The sequence below is a fragment of the Hyperolius riggenbachi genome, chromosome 7, assembly GCF_040937935.1.
Source record: "Hyperolius riggenbachi isolate aHypRig1 chromosome 7, aHypRig1.pri, whole genome shotgun sequence".
Lineage (NCBI taxonomy): Eukaryota > Metazoa > Chordata > Amphibia > Anura > Hyperoliidae > Hyperolius > Hyperolius riggenbachi.
In genome coordinates this window covers 315,473,977-315,494,871 of record NC_090652.1, presented here as the reverse complement: position 1 = coordinate 315,494,871, position 20,895 = coordinate 315,473,977, and the positions used below count along the sequence as shown (strand labels likewise).

Here is a 20,895-nt window from a genome sequence, read left to right as displayed (position 1 = left end):
CTCCAGGCGTGGCTCCACAGGCTGCATGCTTGCTCCAGGCGTGGCTCCACAGGCTGCATGCTTGCTCCAGGCGTGGCTCCACAGGCTGCATGCTTGCTCCAGGCGTGGCACCACAGGCTGCATGCTTGCTCCAGGCGTGGCACCACAGGCTGCAGGCTTGCTCCAGGCGTGGCTCCACAGGCTGCATGCTTGCTCTAGGCGTGGCTCCACAGGCTGCATGCTTGCTCCAGGCGTGGCTCCACAGGCTGCATGCTTGCTCTAGGCGTGGCTCCACAGGCTGCATGCTTGCTCTAGACGTGGCTCCACAGGCTGCATGCTTGCTCTAGGAGTGGCTCCACAGGCTGCATGCTTGCTCTAGGCGTGGCTCCACAGGGTGCATGCTTGCTCTAGGCGTGGCTCCACAGGCTGCATGTTTGCTCTAGGCGTGGCTCCACAGGCTGCATGCTTGCTCCAGGCGTGGCTCCACAGGCTGCATGCTTGCTCCAGGCGTGGCTCCACAGGCTGCATGCTTGCTCCAGGCGTGGCTCCACAGGCTGCATGCTTGCTCCAGGCGTGGCTCCACAGGCTGCATGCTTGCTCCAGGCGTGGCTCCACAGGCTGCAGGCTTGCTCTAGGCGTGGCTCCACAGGCTGCATGCTTGCTCTAGGCGTGGCTCCACAGGCTGCATGCTTGCTCCAGGCGTGGCTCCACAGGCTGCATGCTTGCTCCAGGCGTGGCTCCACAGGCTGCATGCTTGCTCCAGGCGTGGCTCCACAGGGTGCATGCTTGCTCTAGGCGTGGCTCCACAGGCTGCATGCTTGCTCTAGGCGTGGCTCCACAGGGTGCATGCTTGCTCTAGGCGTGGCTCCACAGGAAGCATGCTTGCTCCAGGCGTGGCTCCACAGGAAGCATGCTTGCTCCAGGCGTGGCTCCACAGGCTGCATGCTTGCTCCAGGCGTGGCTTCACAGGCTGCATGCTTGCTCCAGGCGTGGCTCCACAGGCTGCATGCTTGCTCTAGGCGTGGCTCCACAGGCTGCATGCTTGCTCTAGGCGTGGCTCCACAGGCTGCATGCTTGCTCTAGGCGTGGCTCCACAGGCTGCATGCTTGCTCCAGGCGTGGCTCCACAGGCTGCATGCTTGCTCCAGGCGTGGCTCCACAGGCTGCATGCTTGCTCCAGGCGTGGCTCCACAGGCTGCATGCTTGCTCCAGGCGTGGCTCCACAGGGTGCATGCTTGCTCTAGGCGTGGCTCCACAGGCTGCATGCTTGCTCTAGGCGTGGCTCCACAGGCTGCATGCTTGCTCTAGGCGTGGCTCCACAGGCTGCATGCTTGCTCTAGGCGTGGCTTCACAGGCTGCATGCTTGCTCTAGGCGTGGCTTCACAGGCTGCATGCTTGCTCTAGGCGTGGCTCCACAGGGTGCATGCTTGCTCTAGGCGTGGCTCCACAGGGTGCATGCTTGCTCTAGGCGTGGCTCCACAGGGTGCATGCTTGCTCTAGGCGTGGCTCCACAGGCTGCATGCTTGCTCTAGGCGTGGCTCCACAGGCTGCATGCTTGCTCTAGGCGTGGCTCCACAGGCTGCATGCTTGCTCTAGGCGTGGCTCCACAGGCTGCATGCTTGCTCTAGGCGTGGCTCCACAGGGTGCTTGCTTGCTCTAGGCGTGGCTCCACAGGCTGCATGCTTGCGCTAGGCGTGGCTCCACAGGCTGCATGCTTGCTCTAGGCGTGGCTCCACAGGGTGCTTGCTTGCTCTAGGCGTGGCTCCACAGGCTGCATGCTTGCGCTAGGCGTGGCTCCACAGGCTGCATGCTTGCGCTAGGCGTGGCTCCACAGGCTGCATGCTTGATCCAGGCGTGGCTCCGCTGGCTGTACGCTTGCTCCGGGCGAGGCTCCACAGGCGGCATGCTTGCTCTAGGCGTGGCTCCACAGGGTGCATGCTTGCTCTAGGCGTGGCTCCACAGCGTGCATGCTTGCTCCAGGTGGGACTGCTGGCTGCGTGCTTGCTACAGGCATCGTTCCGCTGGCTGTACGCTTGATCCAGGTGTGGCTCCACTGGCAGAACACTTGCTCCAGACGTAGCTCAGCTGGCTTAACGTTTGCTCCAGCCGTGGCTCCACTAGCTGTACATGTGCTCCAGGCGTGGCTCAGCTGGCTGAATGCTTTCTCCAAACGCAGCTCCGCCAGCTGCAGACTTACTCCGGCCGCGGCTCTGCTGGCAGAACGCTTATTACAGGCGTAGATACTCTGGCAGAACGCCTGCTCCTGGCGTGGCTTCACTAGCTGTACGCTTGCTCCAGATGTGGGTCCACTAGCTGCATGCTTGCTCTATGCTTGGCTCCACTGGCTGCATTCTTGTTCCAGGTGCGACTGCTGGCTCCCTGCTAGCTCCAGGCGTGGCTCCATTGGCAGAACGTTTGCCCCAGCCGTGGCTCCGCTGGCTGCGTGCCTGTTCCAGGTGCGACTCCGCTGGCTGCGTGCCTGTTCCAGGTGCGACTCCGCTGGCTGCGTGCCTGTTCCAGGTGCGACTCCGCTGGCTGCGTGCCTGTTCCAGGTGCGACTCCGCTGGCTGCGTGCCTGTTCCAGGTGCGACTCCGCTGGCTGCGTGCCTGTTCCAGGTGCGACTCCGCTGGCTGCGTGCCTGTTCCAGGTGCGACTCCGCTGGCTGCGTGCCTGTTCCAGGTGCGACTCCGCTGGCTGCGTGCCTGTTCCAGGTGCGACTCCGCTGGCTGCGTGCCTGTTCCAGGTGCGACTCCGCTGGCTGCGTGCCTGTTCCAGGTGCGACTCCGCTGGCTGCGTGACTGTTCCAGGTGCGACTCCGCTGGCTGCGTGCCTGTTCCAGGTGCGACTCCGCTGGCTGCGTGCCTGTTCCAGGTGCGACTCCGCTGGCTGCGTGCCTGTTCCAGGTGCGACTGCGCTGGCTGCGTGCCTGTTCCAGGTGCGACTGCGCTGGCTGCGTGCCTGTTCCAGGTGCGACTGCGCTGGCTGCGTGCCTGTTCCAGGTGCGACTCCGCTGGCTGCGTGCCTGTTCCAGGTGCGACTCCGCTGGCTGCGTGCCTGTTCCTGGTGCGACTCCGCTGGCTGCGTGCCTGTTCCTGGTGCGACTCCGCTGGCTGCGTGCCTGTTCCTGGTGCGACTCCGCTGGCTGCGTGCCTGTTCCTGGTGCGACTCCGCTGGCTGCGTGCCTGTTCCTGGTGCGACTCCGCTGGCTGCGTGCCTGTTCCAGGTGCGACTCCGCTGGCTGCGTGCCTGTTCCAGGTGCGACTCCGCTGGCTGCGTGCCTGTTCCAGGTGCGACTCCGCTGGCTGCGTGCCTGTTCCAGGTGCGACTCCGCTGGCTGCGTGCCTGTTCCAGGTGCGACTCCGCTGGCTGCGTGCCTGTTCCAGGTGCGACTCCGCTGGCTGCGTGCCTGTTCCAGGTGCGACTCCGCTGGCTGCGTGCTTGTTCCAGGTGCGACTCCGCTGGCTGCATGCTTGTTCCAGGTGCGACTCCGCTGGCTGCATGCTTGTTCCAGGTGTGACTCCCCTGGCTGCATGCTTGTTCCAGGTGCGCCTCCGCTGGCTGCATGCTTGTTCCAGGTGTGACTCCCCTGGCTGCATGCTTGTTCCAGGTGCGACTCCCCTGGCTGCATGCTTTTTCCAGGTGCGACTCCGCTGGCTGCATGCTTGTTCCAGGTGCGACTCCGCTGGCTGCATGCTTGTTCCAGGTGTGACTCCCCTGGCTGCATGCTTGTTCCAGGTGCGACTCCCCTGGCTGCATGCTTGTTCCAGGTGCGACTCCCCTGGCTGCATGCTTGTTCCAGGTGTGACTCCCCTGGCTGCATGACCAGGTGTGACTGCTGGTTGCATGCTTGTTCCAGGTGTGACTCTGCTGGCTGCATGCTTGTTCCAGGTGCGACTCCCCTGGCTGCATGCTTGTTCCAGGTGCGACTCTGCTGGCTGCATGCTTGTTCCAGGTGCGACTCTGCTGGCTGCATGCTTGTTCCAGGTGTGACTGCTGGCTGTATGCTTGTTCCAGGTGTGACCCCGCTGGCCGCATGCTTGTTCCAGGTGCGACTCTGCTGGCCGCTTGCTTGTTCCAGGTGCGACTCCCCTGGCTGCGTGCTTGTTCCAGGTGCGACTCCCCTGGCTGCGTGCCTGTTCCAGGTGCGACTGCGCTGGCTGCGTGCCTGTTCCTGGTGCGACTCCGCTGGCTGCGTGCCTGTTCCTGGTGCGACTCCGCTGGCTACGTGCCTGTTCCTGGTGCGACTCCGCTGGCTGCGTGCCTGTTCCAGGTGCGACTCCGCTGGCTGCGTGCCTGTTCCAGGTGCGACTCCGCTGGCTGCGTGCCTGTTCCAGGTGCGACTCCGCTGGCTGCGTGCCTGTTCCAGGTGCGACTCCGCTGGCTGCGTGCCTGTTCCAGGTGCGACTCCGCTGGCTGCGTGCCTGTTCCAGGTGCGACTCCGCTGGCTGCGTGCCTGTTCCAGGTGCGACTCCGCTGGCTGCGTGCCTGTTCCAGGTGCGACTCCGCTGGCTGCGTGCCTGTTCCAGGTGCGACTCCGCTGGCTGCGTGCCTGTTCCAGGTGCGACTCCGCTGGCTGCGTGCCTGTCCCAGGTGCGACTCCGCTGGCTGCGTGCCTGTTCCAGGTGCGACTCCGCTGGCTGCGTGCCTGTTCCAGGTGCGACTCCGCTGGCTGCGTGCCTGTTCCAGGTGCGACTCCGCTGGCTGCGTGCCTGTTCCAGGTGCGACTCCGCTGGCTGCGTGCCTGTTCCAGGTGCGACTCCGCTGGCTGCGTGCCTGTTCCAGGTGCGACTCCCCTGGCTGCGTGCCTGTTCCAGGTGCGACTCCCCTGGCTGCGTGCCTGTTCCAGGTGCGACTCCCCTGGCTGCGTGCCTGTTCCAGGTGCGACTCCCCTGGCTGCGTGCCTGTTCCAGGTGCGACTCCCCTGGCTGCGTGCCTGTTCCAGGTGCGACTCCCCTGGCTGCGTGCCTGTTCCAGGTGCGACTCCCCTGGCTGCGTGCCTGTTCCTGGTGCGACTCCCCTGGCTGCGTGCCTGTTCCTGGTGCGACTCCCCTGGCTGCGTGCCTGTTCCTGGTGCGACTCCCCTGGCTGCGTGCCTGTTCCTGGTGCGACTCAGCTGGCTGCGTGCTTGTTCCAGGTGCGACTCCGCTGGCTGCGTGCTTGTTCCAGGTGCGACTCCCCTGGCTGCGTGCTTGTTCCAGGTGCGACTCCCCTGGCTGCGTGCCTGTTCCTGGTGCGACTCCGCTGGCTGCGTGCCTGTTCCTGGTGCGACTCCGCTGGCTGCGTGCCTGTTCCTGGTGCGACTCCGCTGGCTGCGTGCCTGTTCCTGGTGCGACTCTGCTGGCCGCTTGCTTGTTCCAGGTGCGACTCCGCTGGCTGCGTGCTTGTTCCAGGTGCGACTCCCCTGGCTGCGTGCTTGTTCCAGGTGCGACTCCCCTGGCTGCGTGCCTGTTCCAGGTGCGACTGCGCTGGCTGCGTGCCTGTTCCTGGTGCGACTCCGCTGGCTGCGTGCCTGTTCCTGGTGCGACTCCGCTGGCTGCGTGCCTGTTCCTGGTGCGACTCCGCTGGCTGCGTGCCTGTTCCAGGTGCGACTCCGCTGGCTGCGTGCCTGTTCCAGGTGCGACTCCGCTGGCTGCGTGCCTGTTCCAGGTGCGACTCCGCTGGCTGCGTGCCTGTTCCAGGTGCGACTCCGCTGGCTGCGTGCCTGTTCCAGGTGCGACTCCGCTGGCTGCGTGCCTGTTCCAGGTGCGACTCCGCTGGCTGCGTGCCTGTTCCAGGTGCGACTCCGCTGGCTGCGCGCCTGTTCCAGGTGCGACTCCGCTGGCTGCGCGCCTGTTCCAGGTGCGACTCCGCTGGCTGCGCGCCTGTTCCAGGTGCGACTCCGCTGGCTGCGCGCCTGTTCCAGGTGCGACTCCGCTGGCTGCGCGCCTGTTCCAGGTGCGACTCCCCTGGCTGCGCGCCTGTTCCAGGTGCGACTCCCCTGGCTGCGCGCCTGTTCCAGGTGCGACTCCCCTGGCTGCGCGCCTGTTCCAGGTGCGACTCCCCTGGCTGCGCGCCTGTTCCTGGTGCGACTCCCCTGGCTGCGCGCCTGTTCCTGGTGCGACTCCGCTGGCTGCGTGCCTGTTCCTGGTGCGACTCCGCTGGCTGCGTGCCTGTTCCTGGTGCGACTCCGCTGGCTGCGTGCCTGTTCCTGGTGCGACTCAGCTGGCTGCGTGCCTGTTCCTGGTGCGACTCAGCTGGCTGCGTGCCTGTTCCTGGTGCGACTCAGCTGGCTGCGTGCTTGTTCCAGGTGCGACTCCGCTGGCTGCATGCTTGTTCCAGGTGCGACTCCGCTGGCTGCATGCTTGTTCCAGGTGCGACTCCCCTGGCTGCATGCTTGTTCCAGGTGCGACTCCGCTGGCTGCATGCTTGTTCCAGGTGTGACCCTGCTGGCTGCGTGCCTGTTCCTGGTGCGACGACTCTGGCTGCGTGCCTGTTCCTGGTGCGACTCCTCTGGCTGCGTGCCTGTTCCAGGTGCGACTCCTCTGGCTGCGTGCTTGTTCCTGGTGCGGCTCCGCTGGCTGCGTGCTTGTTCCAGGTGCGGCTCCGCTGGCTGCGTGCCTGTTCCAGGTGCGACTCCGCTGGCTGCGTGCCTGTTCCAGGTGCGACTCCGCTGGCTGCGTGCCTGTTCCAGGTGCGACTCCGCTGGCTGCGTGCCTGTTCCAGGTGCGACTCCCCTGGCTGCGTGCCTGTTCCAGGTGCGACTCCCCTGGCTGCGTGCCTGTTCCAGGTGCGACTCCCCTGGCTGCGTGCCTGTTCCAGGTGCGACTCCCCTGGCTGCGTGCTTGTTCCAGGTGCGACTCCCCTGGCTGCGTGCTTGTTCCAGGTGCGACTCCCCTGGCTGCGTGCTTGTTCCAGGTGCGACTCCGCTGGCTGCATGCTTGTTCCAGGTGCGACTCCGCTGGCTGCATCTTGTTCCTGGTGCGACTCTGCTGGCTGCATGCTTGTTCCAGGTGCGACTCCGCTGGCTGCATGCTTGTTCCAGGTGTGACTCCCCTGGCTGCATGCTTGTTCCAGGTGCGACTCCGCTGGCTGCATGCTTGTTCCAGGTGTGACTCCCCTGGCTGCATGCTTTTTCCAGGTGCGACTCCGCTGGCTGCATGCTTGTTCCAGGTGCGACTCCGCTGGCTGCATGCTTGTTCCAGGTGTGACTCCCCTGGCTGCATCTTGTTCCTGGTGCGACTCTGCTGGCTGCATGCTTGTTCCAGGTGTGACTCTGCTGGCTGCATGACCAGGTGTGACTGCTGGTTGCATGCTTGTTCCAGGTGTGACTCTGCTGGCTGCATGCTTGTTCCAGGTGCGACTCCCCTGGCTGCATGCTTGTTCCAGGTGCGACTCTGCTGGCTGCATGCTTGTTCCAGGTGCGACTCTGCTGGCTGCATGCTTGTTCCAGGTGTGACTGCTGGCTGTATGCTTGTTCCAGGTGTGACCCCGCTGGCCGCATGCTTGTTCCAGGTGCGACTCTGCTGGCTGCTTGCTTGTTCCAGGTGTGACTCCCCTGGCTGCATGCTTGTTCCAGGTGCGACTCCCCTGGCTGCATGCTTGTTCCAGGTGCGACTCCCCTGGCTGCATGCTTGTTCCAGGTGTGACTCCGCTGGCTGCATGCTTGTTCCTGGTGCGACTCCGCTGGCTGCATGCTTGTTCCAGGTGTGACTCCGCTGGCTGCATGCTTGTTCCAGGTGTGACTCCGCTGGCTGCGTGCTTGTTCCAGGTGTGACCCTGCTGGCTGCGTGCTTGTTCCAGGTGTGACTCCAGTGGCTGCATGCTTGTTCCAGGTGTGGCTCTGCTGGCTGCGTGCTTGTTCCTGGTGTGGCTCTGCTGGCTGCGTGCTTGTTCCAGGTGTGACCCTGCTGGCTGCATGCTTGTTCCAGGCGGGACTCCGATAGCTGCATGCTAGTTCCAGGTGTGACTCCGCTGGCTGCATGCTTGTTCCTGGTGCGACTCTGCTGGCTGCATGCTTGTTCCAGGTGCGACTCTGCTGGCTGCATGCTTGTTCCAGGTGTGACTGCTGGCTGTATGCTTGTTCCAGGTGTGACCCCGCTGGCCGCATGCTTGTTCCAGGTGCGACTCTGCTGGCCGCTTGCTTGTTCCAGGTGTGACTCCCCTGGCTGCATGCTTGTTCCAGGTGCGACTCCCCTGGCTGCATGCTTGTTCCAGGTGCGACTCCCCTGGCTGCATGCTTGTTCCAGGTGTGACTCCGCTGGCTGCATGCTTGTTCCTGGTGCGACTCCGCTGGCTGCATGCTTGTTCCAGGTGTGACTCCGCTGGCTGCATGCTTGTTCCAGGTGTGACTCCGCTGGCTGCGTACTTGTTCCAGGTGTGACCCTGCTGGCTGCATGCTTGTTCCAGGTGTGACTCCAGTGGCTGCATGCTTGTTCCAGGTGTGGCTCTGCTGGCTGCGTGCTTGTTCCTGGTGTGGCTCTGCTGGCTGCGTGCTTGTTCCAGGTGTGACCCTGCTGGCTGCATGCTTGTTCCAGGCGGGACTCCGATAGCTGCATGCTAGTTCCAGGTGTGACTCCGCTGGCTGCATGCTTGTTCCTGGTGCGACTCCGCTGGCTGCATGCTTGTTCCAGGTGTGACTCCGCTGGCTGCATGCTTGTTCCAGGTGTGACTCCGCTGGCTGCATGCTTGTTCCAGGTGTGACTCCGCTGGCTGCATGCTTGTTCCAGGTGTGACTCCGCTGGCTGCATGCTTGTTCCAGGTGTGACTCCGCTGGCTGCATGCTTGTTCCAGGTGTGACTCCGCTGGCTGCATGCTTGTTCCAGGTGTGACTCCGCTGGCTGCATGCTTGTTCCAGGTGTGACTCCGCTGGCTGCGTGCTGGTTCCAGGTGTGACTCCGCTGGCTGCGTGCTGGTTCCAGGTGTGACTCCGCTGGCTGCGTGCTTGTTCCAGGTGTGACTCCGCTGGCTGCGTGCTTGTTCCAGGTGTGACTCCGCTGGCTGCGTGCTTGTTACAGGTGTGACTCTGCTGGCTGCATGCTTGTTCCAGGTGTGACTCCGCTGGCTGCATGCTTGTTACAGGTGTGGCTCCGCTGGCTGCATGCTTGTTCCAGGTGTGACTCCGCTGGATGCATGCTTGTTCCAGGTGTGACTCTGCTGGCTGCATGCTTGTTCCAGGTGTGACTCCGCTGGCTGCATGCTAGTTCCAGGTGTGACTCCGCTGGCTGCATGCTTGTTCCAGGTGTGACTACGCAGGCTGCATGCTTGTTCCAGGCGTGACTCTGCTGGCTGCATGCTTGTCTCACGTGATAAAATAACACATATACCATCATCCCCTCCACCGTCTGGAAGGTGAAGCTATACCAACAAATTGGTATAGAATAAGCCAAGAAAAAAAAAAAAAGCTGCCGGGTCCGCCTATCTCTTGGTGAAGCTGCAGCATTTGCTGTGGAAGTCCCCCCCTCCTGAGACTCATTCTCCAGAACATACATCAAGATGAGGAGTGCAGAAGATACAGAGGGAATGGCAAAAGCAGGTGTGCAGAGCTGGGAACTGAGGAGTGCAGAGATCTCACCACAAGAGTCCCAGAGAGAGAGAAAGAGATGAAACAGAGAGGTCTCCAGCCACCACCAAACATTCCCAGATCAGTTCTGGGGGAGGAGTCAGGGCAAGGAAGGGGAGGAGCCAAGGAAGCAGCCAATGAGAAGCAGAGGGGAAATCTCTGTAGTGAGCGTATTAGAAGATCTCTCACCTCCTCTATGTGCAGCTTCTCCGCTGCCTTCTCATAGTCCGGCTTCATCTTCTTGCAGTGTCCGCACCCTGCCAGAGAGCAGAGGAAACCCTGTTATACTGGCCACACCCACAGTACTTATTATTGCAGTACAATGTCCTCACACACAGCGCTACCGCAATGTATTTATCAGTTCTTGATGGAGTGTGTTTAAACTAGATTACTATCAGCACACATGCAGATTAACAGCTTATACTGTACATACTGGAGGTAGCAGAGATCAGCACACACTGCAGCTAGTTTACTATCAGTACAGGCGCAGAGTAACAGCTTATACTGTACATACTGGAGGCAGCAGAGATCAGCACACACTGCAGCTAGTTTACTATCAGTACACATGCAGATTTACAGCTTATACTGTATATACTGGAGGTAGCAGAGATCAGCACACACTGCAGCTAGTTTACTATCAGTACAGGTACAGAGTAACCGCTTATGCTGTACATACTGGAGGTAGCAGAGATCAGCACACACTGCAGCTAGTTTACTATCAGTACAGGCGCAGAGTAACAGCTTATACTGTACATACTGGAGGCAGCAGAGATCAGCACACACTGCAGCTAGTTTACTATCAGTACAGGCACACAGTAACAGTTTATACTGTACATACTGGAGGCACCAGAGGTCAGCACACACTGCAGCTAGTTTACTATCCGTACTCATGCAGATTAACAGCTTATAATGTACATACTGGAGGTAGCAGAGATCAGCACACACTGCAGCTAGTTTACTATCAGTACAGGCACAGAGTAACAGCTTATACTGTACATACTAAATGTAGTAGGGATCAGCACACACAGCAGCCAGTTTACTATAACTATAAGCCTAGACTTCCAGCTGTTTGTGCACATACTGGAGGCAGCAGAGACCAGCACACACTGCAGCCAGTTTTCTATTACTATGAAGCACAAAAATGCAGATACTGTACCTACTGCAGGTGACATGTCTATTGTAAAATGAATAATTCAAGTATATTGTATTATTGACAAAGGTACCATTTAAAAGCACACAAATATAAGTACTCTACAGTAAGTATAATAAGTCTTTGGACACGTACATGGGGTCTGCCAAGTTTCTTAAAGTGCTCCTGAAGTGAAAGGAATACACAGTGGGTTGCAAAAGTATTCGGCCCCCTTGAAGTTTTCCACATTTTGTTGCATTACTGCCACAAACATGAATCAATTTTATTGGAATTCCACATGAAAGACCAACACAAAGTGGTGTACACGTGAGAAGTGGAACGAAATGATTCCAAACATTCTTTACAAATAAATAACTGCAAAGTGGGGTGTGCGTAATTATTCGGCCCCCTGAGTGAATACTTTGTAGAACCACCTTTTGCTGCAATTACAGCTGCCAGTCTTTTAGGGTATGTCTCTACCAGCTTTGCACATCTAGAGACTGAAATCCTTGCCCACTCTTCTTTGCAAAACAGCTCCAGCTCAGTCAGATTAGATGGACAGCGTTTGTGAACAGCAGTTTTCAGATCTTGCCACAGATTCTCGATTGGATTGAGATCTGGACTTTGACTGGGCCATTCTAACACATAGATATGTTTTGTTTTGAACCATTTCATTGTTGCCCTGGCTTTATGTTTAGTGTCGTTGTCCTGCTGGAAGGTGAACCTCCGCCCCAGTCTCAAGTCTTTTGCAGACTCCAAGAGGTTTTCTTCCAAGTTTGCCCTGTATTTGGCTCCATCCATCTTCCCATCAACTATGACCAGCTTCCCTGTCCCTGCTGAAGAGATGCACCCCGAGCATGATGTTGCCACCACCATATTTGACAGTGGGGATGGTGTGTTCAGAGTGATGTGCAGTGTTAGTTTTCTGCCACACAAAGCGTTTTGCATTTTGGCCAAAAAGTTCCATTTTGGTCTCATCTGACCAGAGCACCTTCTTCCACATGGTTGCTGTGTCCCCCACATGGCTTGTGGAAAACTGCAAACAGGACTTCTTATGCTTTCTGTTAACAATGGCTTTCTTCTTGCCACTCTTTCATAAAGGCCAACTTTGTACAGTGCATGACTAATAGTTGTCCTATGGACAGAGTCTCCCACCTGAGCTGTAGATCTCTGCAGCTCGTCCAGAGTCACCATGGGCCTCTTGACTGCATTTCTGATCAGCGCTCTCCTTGTTCGGCCTGTGAGTTTAGGTGGATGGCCTTGTCTTGGTAGGTTTACAGTTGTGCCATACTCCTTCCATTTCTTCGTCGGACTGGTTCCTGACCAGAACTGAAAAACACAGCTTATATACACTGACATACAGAGGAGAAACATTCTTTAGCAAACATAAATGTAATTAGATGCCTTAACTGTTACTGAGGAGGCTTTCCCAGGCATCCTATCTAAATTGATAAGATCAATAGAATCCTCAACATGACATAAAGCAGACTCTGGTGATGGGGAGACATCGTAAATTCCTAATTCCAATTGTAACTGGCCTGGTTACATGCACCATTAATTCTAAGCTTAAGAGAATGGTGTCATTTAAAGCCAGCACCTGAAAGCAAATAAAATGAATAGTGACAGTGAATTCCATCTTACACAGCATATGGCACAAAAATGAATGAAAAGATAGAAAAATTAAAATTAAAAGAACTGTGGCATTTAAAACCCATCGTACCAGCACAAGAAGTTGGAGTCCTTGTTTAAACCATCTTGTACAGTTTTGAACCAATGTATAAACTTTGTTTCTTGTGTTAGTCTCATGTTTCCTGATTTGAAGCCACCCATTAATACAGTGACGCGAAAATTGCTTAAACTGTGTCCAGGTAAACAAAAGTGTGTTGGTATTGGGAGATCAGTATATTTTGTAATATTCTTTTTCCTGCTGTTAATAGTGGATCTGTGGTGTGTCATGCGATCCCGCAGTGGTTGACTTGTTTCTCCCACATAAATTCCTTTGGGGCATTTTGCACACATGATCAGGTATACCACATTAGATGAGTCGCAGGAAAAGGTGCCTTGTACTTTGTATTCCTGTTGTGTACCCGGTATTAGTATCCTGTCAGTGGAATGGATGTGTTCACAGGTCCCACACGTTTTCCCTCGGCAGGGGAATGTTCCATTCTGTTCTTGCCTATTTAAGGCACTCCTCACTATCATCTGCTTAAGATTGGGTGGCTGTCGGAACGCAAGGAGGGGAGGTTCAGGGAATATCTTTTTCAGTCTCTGATCCTTGTGTAGAACAGGATGAAGTTCTTTTGCAATCTTTCTTAAGATTTCCAAGCGTGGGTTGTAGGTTACTACCAGTGGGACACGGCTCTCTTCCTGGTTCTGCTTGTATTCCAGGAGCTGAGTCCTAGGGATGTTGTTAGCTTTCTTGATTTGGGTCTCAGCCATTAGAGGATTGTATCCCTGTTTTATGAAATTCTTCTTCAGGTAATCCAGGTGTTTGTCTTTGTCATCCTTGTCAGAACAGATCCGATTGCATCTTATTGCCTGGCTGTAAATTATGGAATTCTTTATATGTTTGGGGTGGAAACTGTCATACCTGAGGTATGTGGGACGATCCGTCGGTTTGCGGTACATGGAAGTTTGTAAGCTGTTCTCTCTGATGTATATGGTGGTGTCAAGAAAGTTAATCTCCTTGTGAGAGTAGCTCAATTTCATCTCTAAGTTAGCCAATAAATGGTATCATCCTGATTCAAAACTTCTTGCTTTTACTCATGGCTAACACGGTACAACACTTTACTCCCATTTCTGAATGATCATTTGAACAGTGCTCCGTGGGATGTTCAAGGCTTTGGAAATCTTTTTGTAGCATAAGCCTGCTTTAAATTTCTCAATAACTTGATCCCTGACCTGTCTTGTGTGTTCTTTGGACTTCACGGTGTTGTTGCTCCCAATATTCTCTTAGACAACCTCTGAGGCCCTCACAGAGCAGCTGTATTTGTACTGACATTAGATTACAGACAGGTGCACTCTATTTAGTCATTAGCACTCATCAGGCAATGTCTATGGGCAAGTGACTGCACTCAGACCAAAGGGGGCTGAATAATTACGCACACCCCACTTTGAAGTTATTTATTTGTAAAAAAATGTTTGGAATCATGTATAATTCTCGTTCCACTTCTCACATGTACACCACTTTGTATTGATCTTTCAAGTGGAATTCCAATAAAATTGATGCATGTTTGTGGCAGTAATGTGACAAAATGTGGAAAACTTCAAGGGGGCCGAATACTTTTGCAACCCACTGTAGATACAGCCATATTTATTTCCTATTAAACAATACCAGTTGCCTGGCTGTCCTGCTGATCTCTTTGGCTGCAGTAGTGTCTGAATCACACACCTGAAACAAGCATGCAGCTAATCCAGTCACACTTCAGTCAGAGCACCTGATCTGCTGCATGCTTGTTCAGGGGCTGTGGCTAAAAGTATTAGAGGCAGAAGATCGACAGGGCTGCCAGGTAACTGGTATTGCTTAAAAGGAAATAAACATGGCTGCCTCCATATCGCTCTCACCTCGGGTTCACTTTAATTATACAAGCAGCCACTTTTATAACTCACTCCAGGAGAGTTGCTTTACTTAAATGTTGTAATACTCGTGGGGGGGGGAATTTACCAAAACCAGCACAAAATCTCGATCAAAATCAGAACATAAAGTGATGCCAATGCCGAGAGGAGCCAATCAGAAGCCTTCCCCTCCTCCCCTTCATGCATCAGTTCTGTTCCAGTTTCACTCGCCCTGATAAATCTGCCCCCTTGTGGCAGAGTCCCGCAGTTGTACTCAGCGAGTTTATAACAGAAATGTATCAAGTTCCTTCGCATTGTGTGTCGCTGCTGGTCTACCGAGGATATGAATGGTAACAGTATTAATAATGTATCACAGCCATAAACCCTCCGATATCTCCACCGTCATATCACGCTTTGTTTATGGGCAGAAGCCTGGCGCTGCCAGGAGGGAGATGGCGGCAGAACGACGTGCGGGCGACCTGACTGAGCTCTTCTGACATCGTGATGTAGGTCACAGGCGTCCAGCTGAGTCCGCCACCTGAATCTGCCACTTTCTCTTAAAGAAACATCTCTGACGGTCCGCGGCGTCCCACCGGCGATCAGCGCGGCCTACAGGATGACAGAGGTCGGTCGGCGTCCCTCTGCAGAAACGCCGGCGTGTCGCCTGTTACAGAAACACAGCAGTCTATCAGCGCTGCGGAATTCTGATCCCTTCTACGGCGTTTTACATTAATTAGCGACTTTCGCAAAGCCGCCTCCAGGGTGGAATATCGGCCGCTAACGTGTCGTTAAACAAGAATTGGAATTAGCATAATGATTGTTCTGCCGCGCTGGGATCGCGACGCGCATTTAATTCCCCAGCAAGAGCTGGGATGGATTTTATCGTTTAGTTTCGCTCTTTACCCCCACTCCCCCGCGCTGAAATAGATCCGAGGGCCGCGGCGATGTCTGCGAACCGGCGCAGGGATAACTCACTGCAGACGCGGCCATATTCTAGAGCAAAGCGAGGTTGTAAATCAGCGGAACAATCGTGGGTTCCGTTTTCAGACGCTGCGCTCGGAGATCGATGACGGCGGAGGAGACATTTGTCAGTCGTCTGTAGCGGTGCAACTCCACGAACGCTGGCCTATAAAACTCGCTTGTTTATGACACTGCCGCGCCAGACTGCGCTAATGTGCAACGCCGCCGACTTCATCTACAGCTGCGGGGAGCGAGGAAAGATCGCAAAACCTGCAAACTTTCATTGCTGTGCCTGTTTAATGGTGGCCACTAATATTTCAATCTTAGGGTGCCCATAAACGGTATAATATTTCCAACAAATGCAATCTTTCAATGCGATTTTAATGATCGAATTGTATAGAAAGTTTGTTGTTTATGACGACAATCGATGAGGAACAATTATTTGGTCAATTGCTAAATAGGATGAAATCGATCCGAAAGTTGGATTTTATGATCGAATTTAAAGAAAGAATCATTCAGTAAATGTGAACAATTGATAATTGCCTTCCAAATATTTACAATCGTTCAAATCACGTTGAAAGATCGTATCTGATGAAAAAATAGTACCGTTACGGGGCACCTTTAGCGAATGATTGAACTCCCAATGGATCAGATGGTGTTGATGGTGCTGATCAGCAAACGATAGATTTATTGACTGTTTCATTGATCTGTTTTGTGCATCGATTCTAGCTGAAATGGTCAGATTGGTTGTATGTTCTATCCAATTTACATGCCCAATCAATGATTTCCCATAGTTTCCTCCCGATCAGACGGTCGACCATTCGCTAAAATCATAAGAAAAGACGCACTTTTTCTCTCCAAAAAATAGGGAGAAGTCGTCCCTGCATCTTATATGTCAAATACAGGGAGTGTCTCCTGACTTACGAACGCCCGCCGATACGAACCACCGCGATGCTGGGGTCTCCCTGTATTGTCCCCCATCAGCAGAAGCCGGCACTAGGGGAGCTGTGAAAGAGAGGTCTGTGATTGATGTTGGAGCCGTGTATTAGGTGAGCCATGCTTAAAATTTTTGTGTTGTCAAATCACAGTATTCCATTTATCTGGAATGAGTTCAGGCCCAGAGAAGGCAGCTGTGTTTCAGGATCAGGTTTATATAGGATTTCATCTCTCCCCGGCAGATTTGTAGCTTGTATTTATGCAGACAGCAATAACCAACTAGTGCAATTGAGATTAGGGAAATCGCAATTGCAGAACATGCAGCATTTTGTTTGCACCCGATGCAAAGTATAAAAGCGCTACAAAATCACTTTTCAAAGCAATTTTGCAGCGATTTGTGGGCCAAACATTTTGCTTTTTAAATAAAGATTGTTAATCTTAGCAAGCGTCCCAACGTCTGGCTTCTTCCCATAGCCCTGCCCCTACCAGTAACGGGTACAGCCACTTCTCTGATTGGTCCTAGAGAGGCACCTATGACCTCTTCTGCTAGGGGGCGGGGCTATAGACAAGCCGGACATCGGGACACTCGGTGAGCATTTAAAACATTTAAAACTTAACTTACAAGGAAAAATCACTTATTGGAAGCACCGTACAGCACTTTAAATCACCACAAATTGCAATCGCTAAACTCCTATAAATCGATGCGCAAAGGACTTGCGCGATTTAAAGAGACGCTGTAACAAAAATTTTATCCTTTTTTCTACCATCCTACAAGTTCCTAAACCTATTCTAATGTGCTCTGGCTTACTGCAGCACTTTCTACTATCACCGTCTCTGTAATAAATCAATGTATCTTTCCCCTGTCGGGACTTGTCGTCCTGTGTCTGGAAGGCTGCCAACTCTTCCGTGCTGATCTGTTAAGCACACCCCTCTCCAGGCCCCTCTATGCACACTCCAGTGTGTGTGTTATTTACATAAGTCAGCAGCGTCTCTGCTCTCTTATCAGTGACAGAAGAGAGCTGGATAAAAATCCTCCTCTGTAGGCTGTGAAAGGAGCTGGCTGACACATACTGAGGAATTACAGACAGGGCAGAGCTGTCTGCAGGAAGAAACGATCTGCCTGTCACTAGTATTCAGTGCATGAGAGCTGCAGGGGGACAGAAGGTAAAACACACAAATGATCTCTTGAGATTCAAAAGTAGGGCTGTATACAGCCTGCTTGTGTATGGATGTATTTTCTATGTGTGGACATACTGTACATCAACCTACTTCCTGTTTTGGTGGCCATTTTGTTTGTTTATAAACAAACTTTTTAAAACTGTTTTTGACTACTTTTTAGGAGATGTCCCCTAATGCACTGGTAGGTTTACTTTTGTGCGATTTTAACAATACAGATTCTCCTTAAAACTGCTGCAGCGATTCCTAGTGGGCCCCAGGCCTGAGCAGCGATTTACATTACAGAACCATATGCGTTTCAATGCAGTATTGCCCAAAGATCACGGCTAGCCAGTATTGGCTTCCGGCCTTGCCCCTTGCTCACAGAGATTTTTCCAGATCCATTTGACACCATTATATATTCTAGATAATGAAATCCTAAAAATCTGAACAATGTTACATTTAAGAGTGCTATTTTTAAAGGATTGCGTGATTTGCCCGCAGTGCTTCACAGACTGGTGTACCTCTCCCAAGCATCACTTCTAAGTGAATCAGACTGGGATTCTTTTTTATACCCAATAATTTCACTGACCTGTCAACATATTTAATCTAAGTAGTTATGAGATATTACAGCAGGGGTATTTCAGCATGACCCAACCCAACTCAAAATTAGAATATATATTTTACACAAAATATATTGTTACATTACAGTAAAAATATATTCTGTATTAAAGGGACACTGAAGCGAAAAAAGCAAAAACTTACGAGATACTGAATTGTATGTGTAGTACGGATAAGAAATAGACCATTAGTAGCAAAGGAAAGAGTCATTTTTATTTTCGGTTACACAGCTTTATTTTCATTGCATCATCCTGTCATATTTGCAGTTTACAAACTCTATTTTAAACTACGAAACAAAGCACAGCTAATGCCCCTTTGAACTTTCCTGCAGTAAAACCTTATCTCAAGCTGTCTCTCACTGTTTCTTTGAAGTATAAGTGCCTCAGAAAACAGGACTCTCTTGGACCCAAGCTGGGTCAGACAGCTCAGGGAAGCTGTTTTTGCATAGATAACATTGAGGGTTTTTTTTTTAACTCTTCCTGTACTGGAAAATAATATGAGACTTTTCTTTGCTACTAAAGGTTTATTTCTTAGCTGTACTACACATACAGTTCACAAATCAATGCATTGCTTCTGTTCTAACTGTAGAGGACACCTCAACTGTTGTGGAAATCAGATATAAAACAACCCAAAATAATTTGTTGTTACTAAAATTCTGAAAAGAAAGATAAACACTTACATGGTGCGTAGAACATGACGAGGACGGACGGATGGTCCTTCAGAAACTCGTCAAAGTCAGCGTCCGTCAGGTGATGTACGGTGCTGTCCTGCTCCGACCACGGAACTTCCGGAGCCTCCGGGGCGGGCGCCTGCGGACTGAGGGAACACACATTGTTACTGGCCACACACTATACAATCCATCTGCAGGACACTAGTCCAATGTCCATGACTACTGCTCAATTGATGGATATTTTGTCCGCTATCTTGTCAAATCGCCAAATTTACTTGATCGGGCAGGACAGAAAATATCGGCCGATTGGAATCCGTTTCTGTTAACATGATTTGGATCAACACAGAATTGTTTTTTTTGGTGTCAGAACATGAAGGCACAACATTGGTTAGATATGGCCTTTATTTTCAAGACTGAAAATGTGCGTTTTTCGTATTACTTGCATGTATTCCTTTTCGATGACCACATTGCAAAAACACAATGTATTTTTGCAAATATATTTTCTACATCAAACATGGAATTTTGGATGCGAAACAGACTTTGGTGAATATTCGAGCTCAACGCTGTTACAAACACCGAAACGTGATCCGTGCAGGAGGCAGCTGGGAGGGAATGCTGGGATTTGTAGTCCAGCAGGTTCCCTGGCCTGGCATGTGGTTGTGTTGGCTGGGGTGATGGCAGCAGGAGGCAGCTGGGAGGGCATGCTGGGATTTGTAGTCCAGCAGGTTCCCTGGCCTGGCATGTGGTTGGGTTGGCTGGGGTGATGGCAGCAGGAGGCCGCTGGGAGGGCATGCTGGTCCTTGTAGTGCAGCAGGTTCCCTGGCCTGGCATGTGGTTGGGTTGGCTGGGGTGAAGTGATGGCAGCCCGGAGGGCATGCTGGGATTTGTAGTCCAGCAGGTTCCCTGGCCTGGCATGCGGTTGGGTTGGCTGGGGTGAAGTGATGGCAGCTCGGAGGGCATGCTGGGATTTGTAGTCCAGCAGGTTCCCTGGCCTGGCATGCGGTTGTGTTGGCTGGGGTGAAGTGATGGCAGCAGGAGGAAGCTGGGAGGGCATGCTGGGATTTGTAGTCCAGCAGGTTCCCTGGCCTGGTATGTGGTTGTGTTGGCTGGGGTGAAGTGATGGCAGCTCGGAGGGCATGCTGGGATTTGTAGTCCAGCAGGTTCCCTGGCCTGGCATGCGGTTGTGTTGTCTGGGGTGAAGTGATGGCAGCTGGGAGGGCATGCTGGGATTTGTAGTCCAGCAGGTTCCCTGGCCTGGCATGCGGTTGGGTTGGCTGGGGTGAAGTGATGGCAGCAGGAGGCAGCTGGGAGGGCATGCTGGGATTTGTAGTCCAGCAGGTTCCCTGGCCTGGTATGTGGTTGTGTTGGCTGGGGTGAAGTGATGGCAGCTCGGAGGGCATGCTGGGATTTGTAATCCAGCAGGTTCCCTGGCCTGGCATGCGGTTGTGTTGGCTGGGGTGAAGTGATGGCAGCTCGGAGGGCATGCTGGGATTTGTAGTCCAGCAGGTTCCCTGGCCTGGCATGCGGTTGTGTTGGCTGGGGTGAAGTGATGGCAGCTCGGAGGGCATGCTGGGATTTGTAGTCCAGCAGGTTCCCTGGTCTGGCATGCGGTTGTGTTGGCTGGGGTGATGGCAGCAGGAGGCAGCTAGGAGGGCATGCTGGGATTTGTAGTCCAGCAGGTTCCCTGGTCTGGCATGCGGTTGTGTTGGCTGGGGTGAAGTGATATGCAGGGAGCTGAGGCGAGAGTGGTGTAACCACAGGAAGGAGAAGCATCACGTGATGAGTGCGGTTCCAGGCGTCAGACCAGAAGTGCGCTCTGCTGTTACACAACATTTCCTATTGCATCTGACAGAATACCACAAAACCACAGAATCACACCGGCTCCGGCTCGGAGAAAAGCCAGCCTCAGGGGGCCAGAGTTCCCACCACAACACTGTGATGTCATGAGGCAACCTCACACAGAAGACTCCGCCGCTCCATTTCAGTAAATATTGCTATTTAAAGTACACCTGATCTGAGTGGGATATGGAGGCTGTCATATGTATTTCCTGATAAACAATATCAGTTGCCTGGCAGCCCTGCTGATCTCTTTGGCTGCAGTAGTGTCTGAATCACACCCCTGAAACAAGCATGCAGCTAATCCACTCACACTTCAGTCAGAGCACCGGATCTGCTGCATGCTTGTTCAGGGGCTATGGCCAAAAGCATTAGAGGCAGACAATCAGCAGGACAGACAGGCAATCGGCATTGTTTAAAAGGAAATGCATGTGTCAGCCTCCATATCTCTCTCACTTCAGATGTTCTTTTAAGCTAAAATCTTTGTAATCGCTCTGGCAGCTTTTTGAGCACAAT

At 53.7% G+C, this 20,895-nt stretch overlaps 1 protein-coding gene across 1 annotated transcript in view; it reads right to left on the bottom strand.

The window, feature by feature from the left end:
- Positions 1-20,895, bottom strand: part of PDIA5 (protein disulfide isomerase family A member 5) — a 116,112-nt gene that overhangs the window by 30,474 nt on the left and 64,743 nt on the right. Inside the window, exons 11-12 of the mRNA XM_068246216.1 lie at positions 18,553-18,689; positions 9,707-9,774 (exon numbers count right to left, since the gene is read on the bottom strand). Of these exons, the coding sequence (XP_068102317.1) occupies positions 9,707-9,774; positions 18,553-18,689 (205 nt within the window). The remainder of the gene's footprint in view (positions 1-9,706; positions 9,775-18,552; positions 18,690-20,895) is intronic.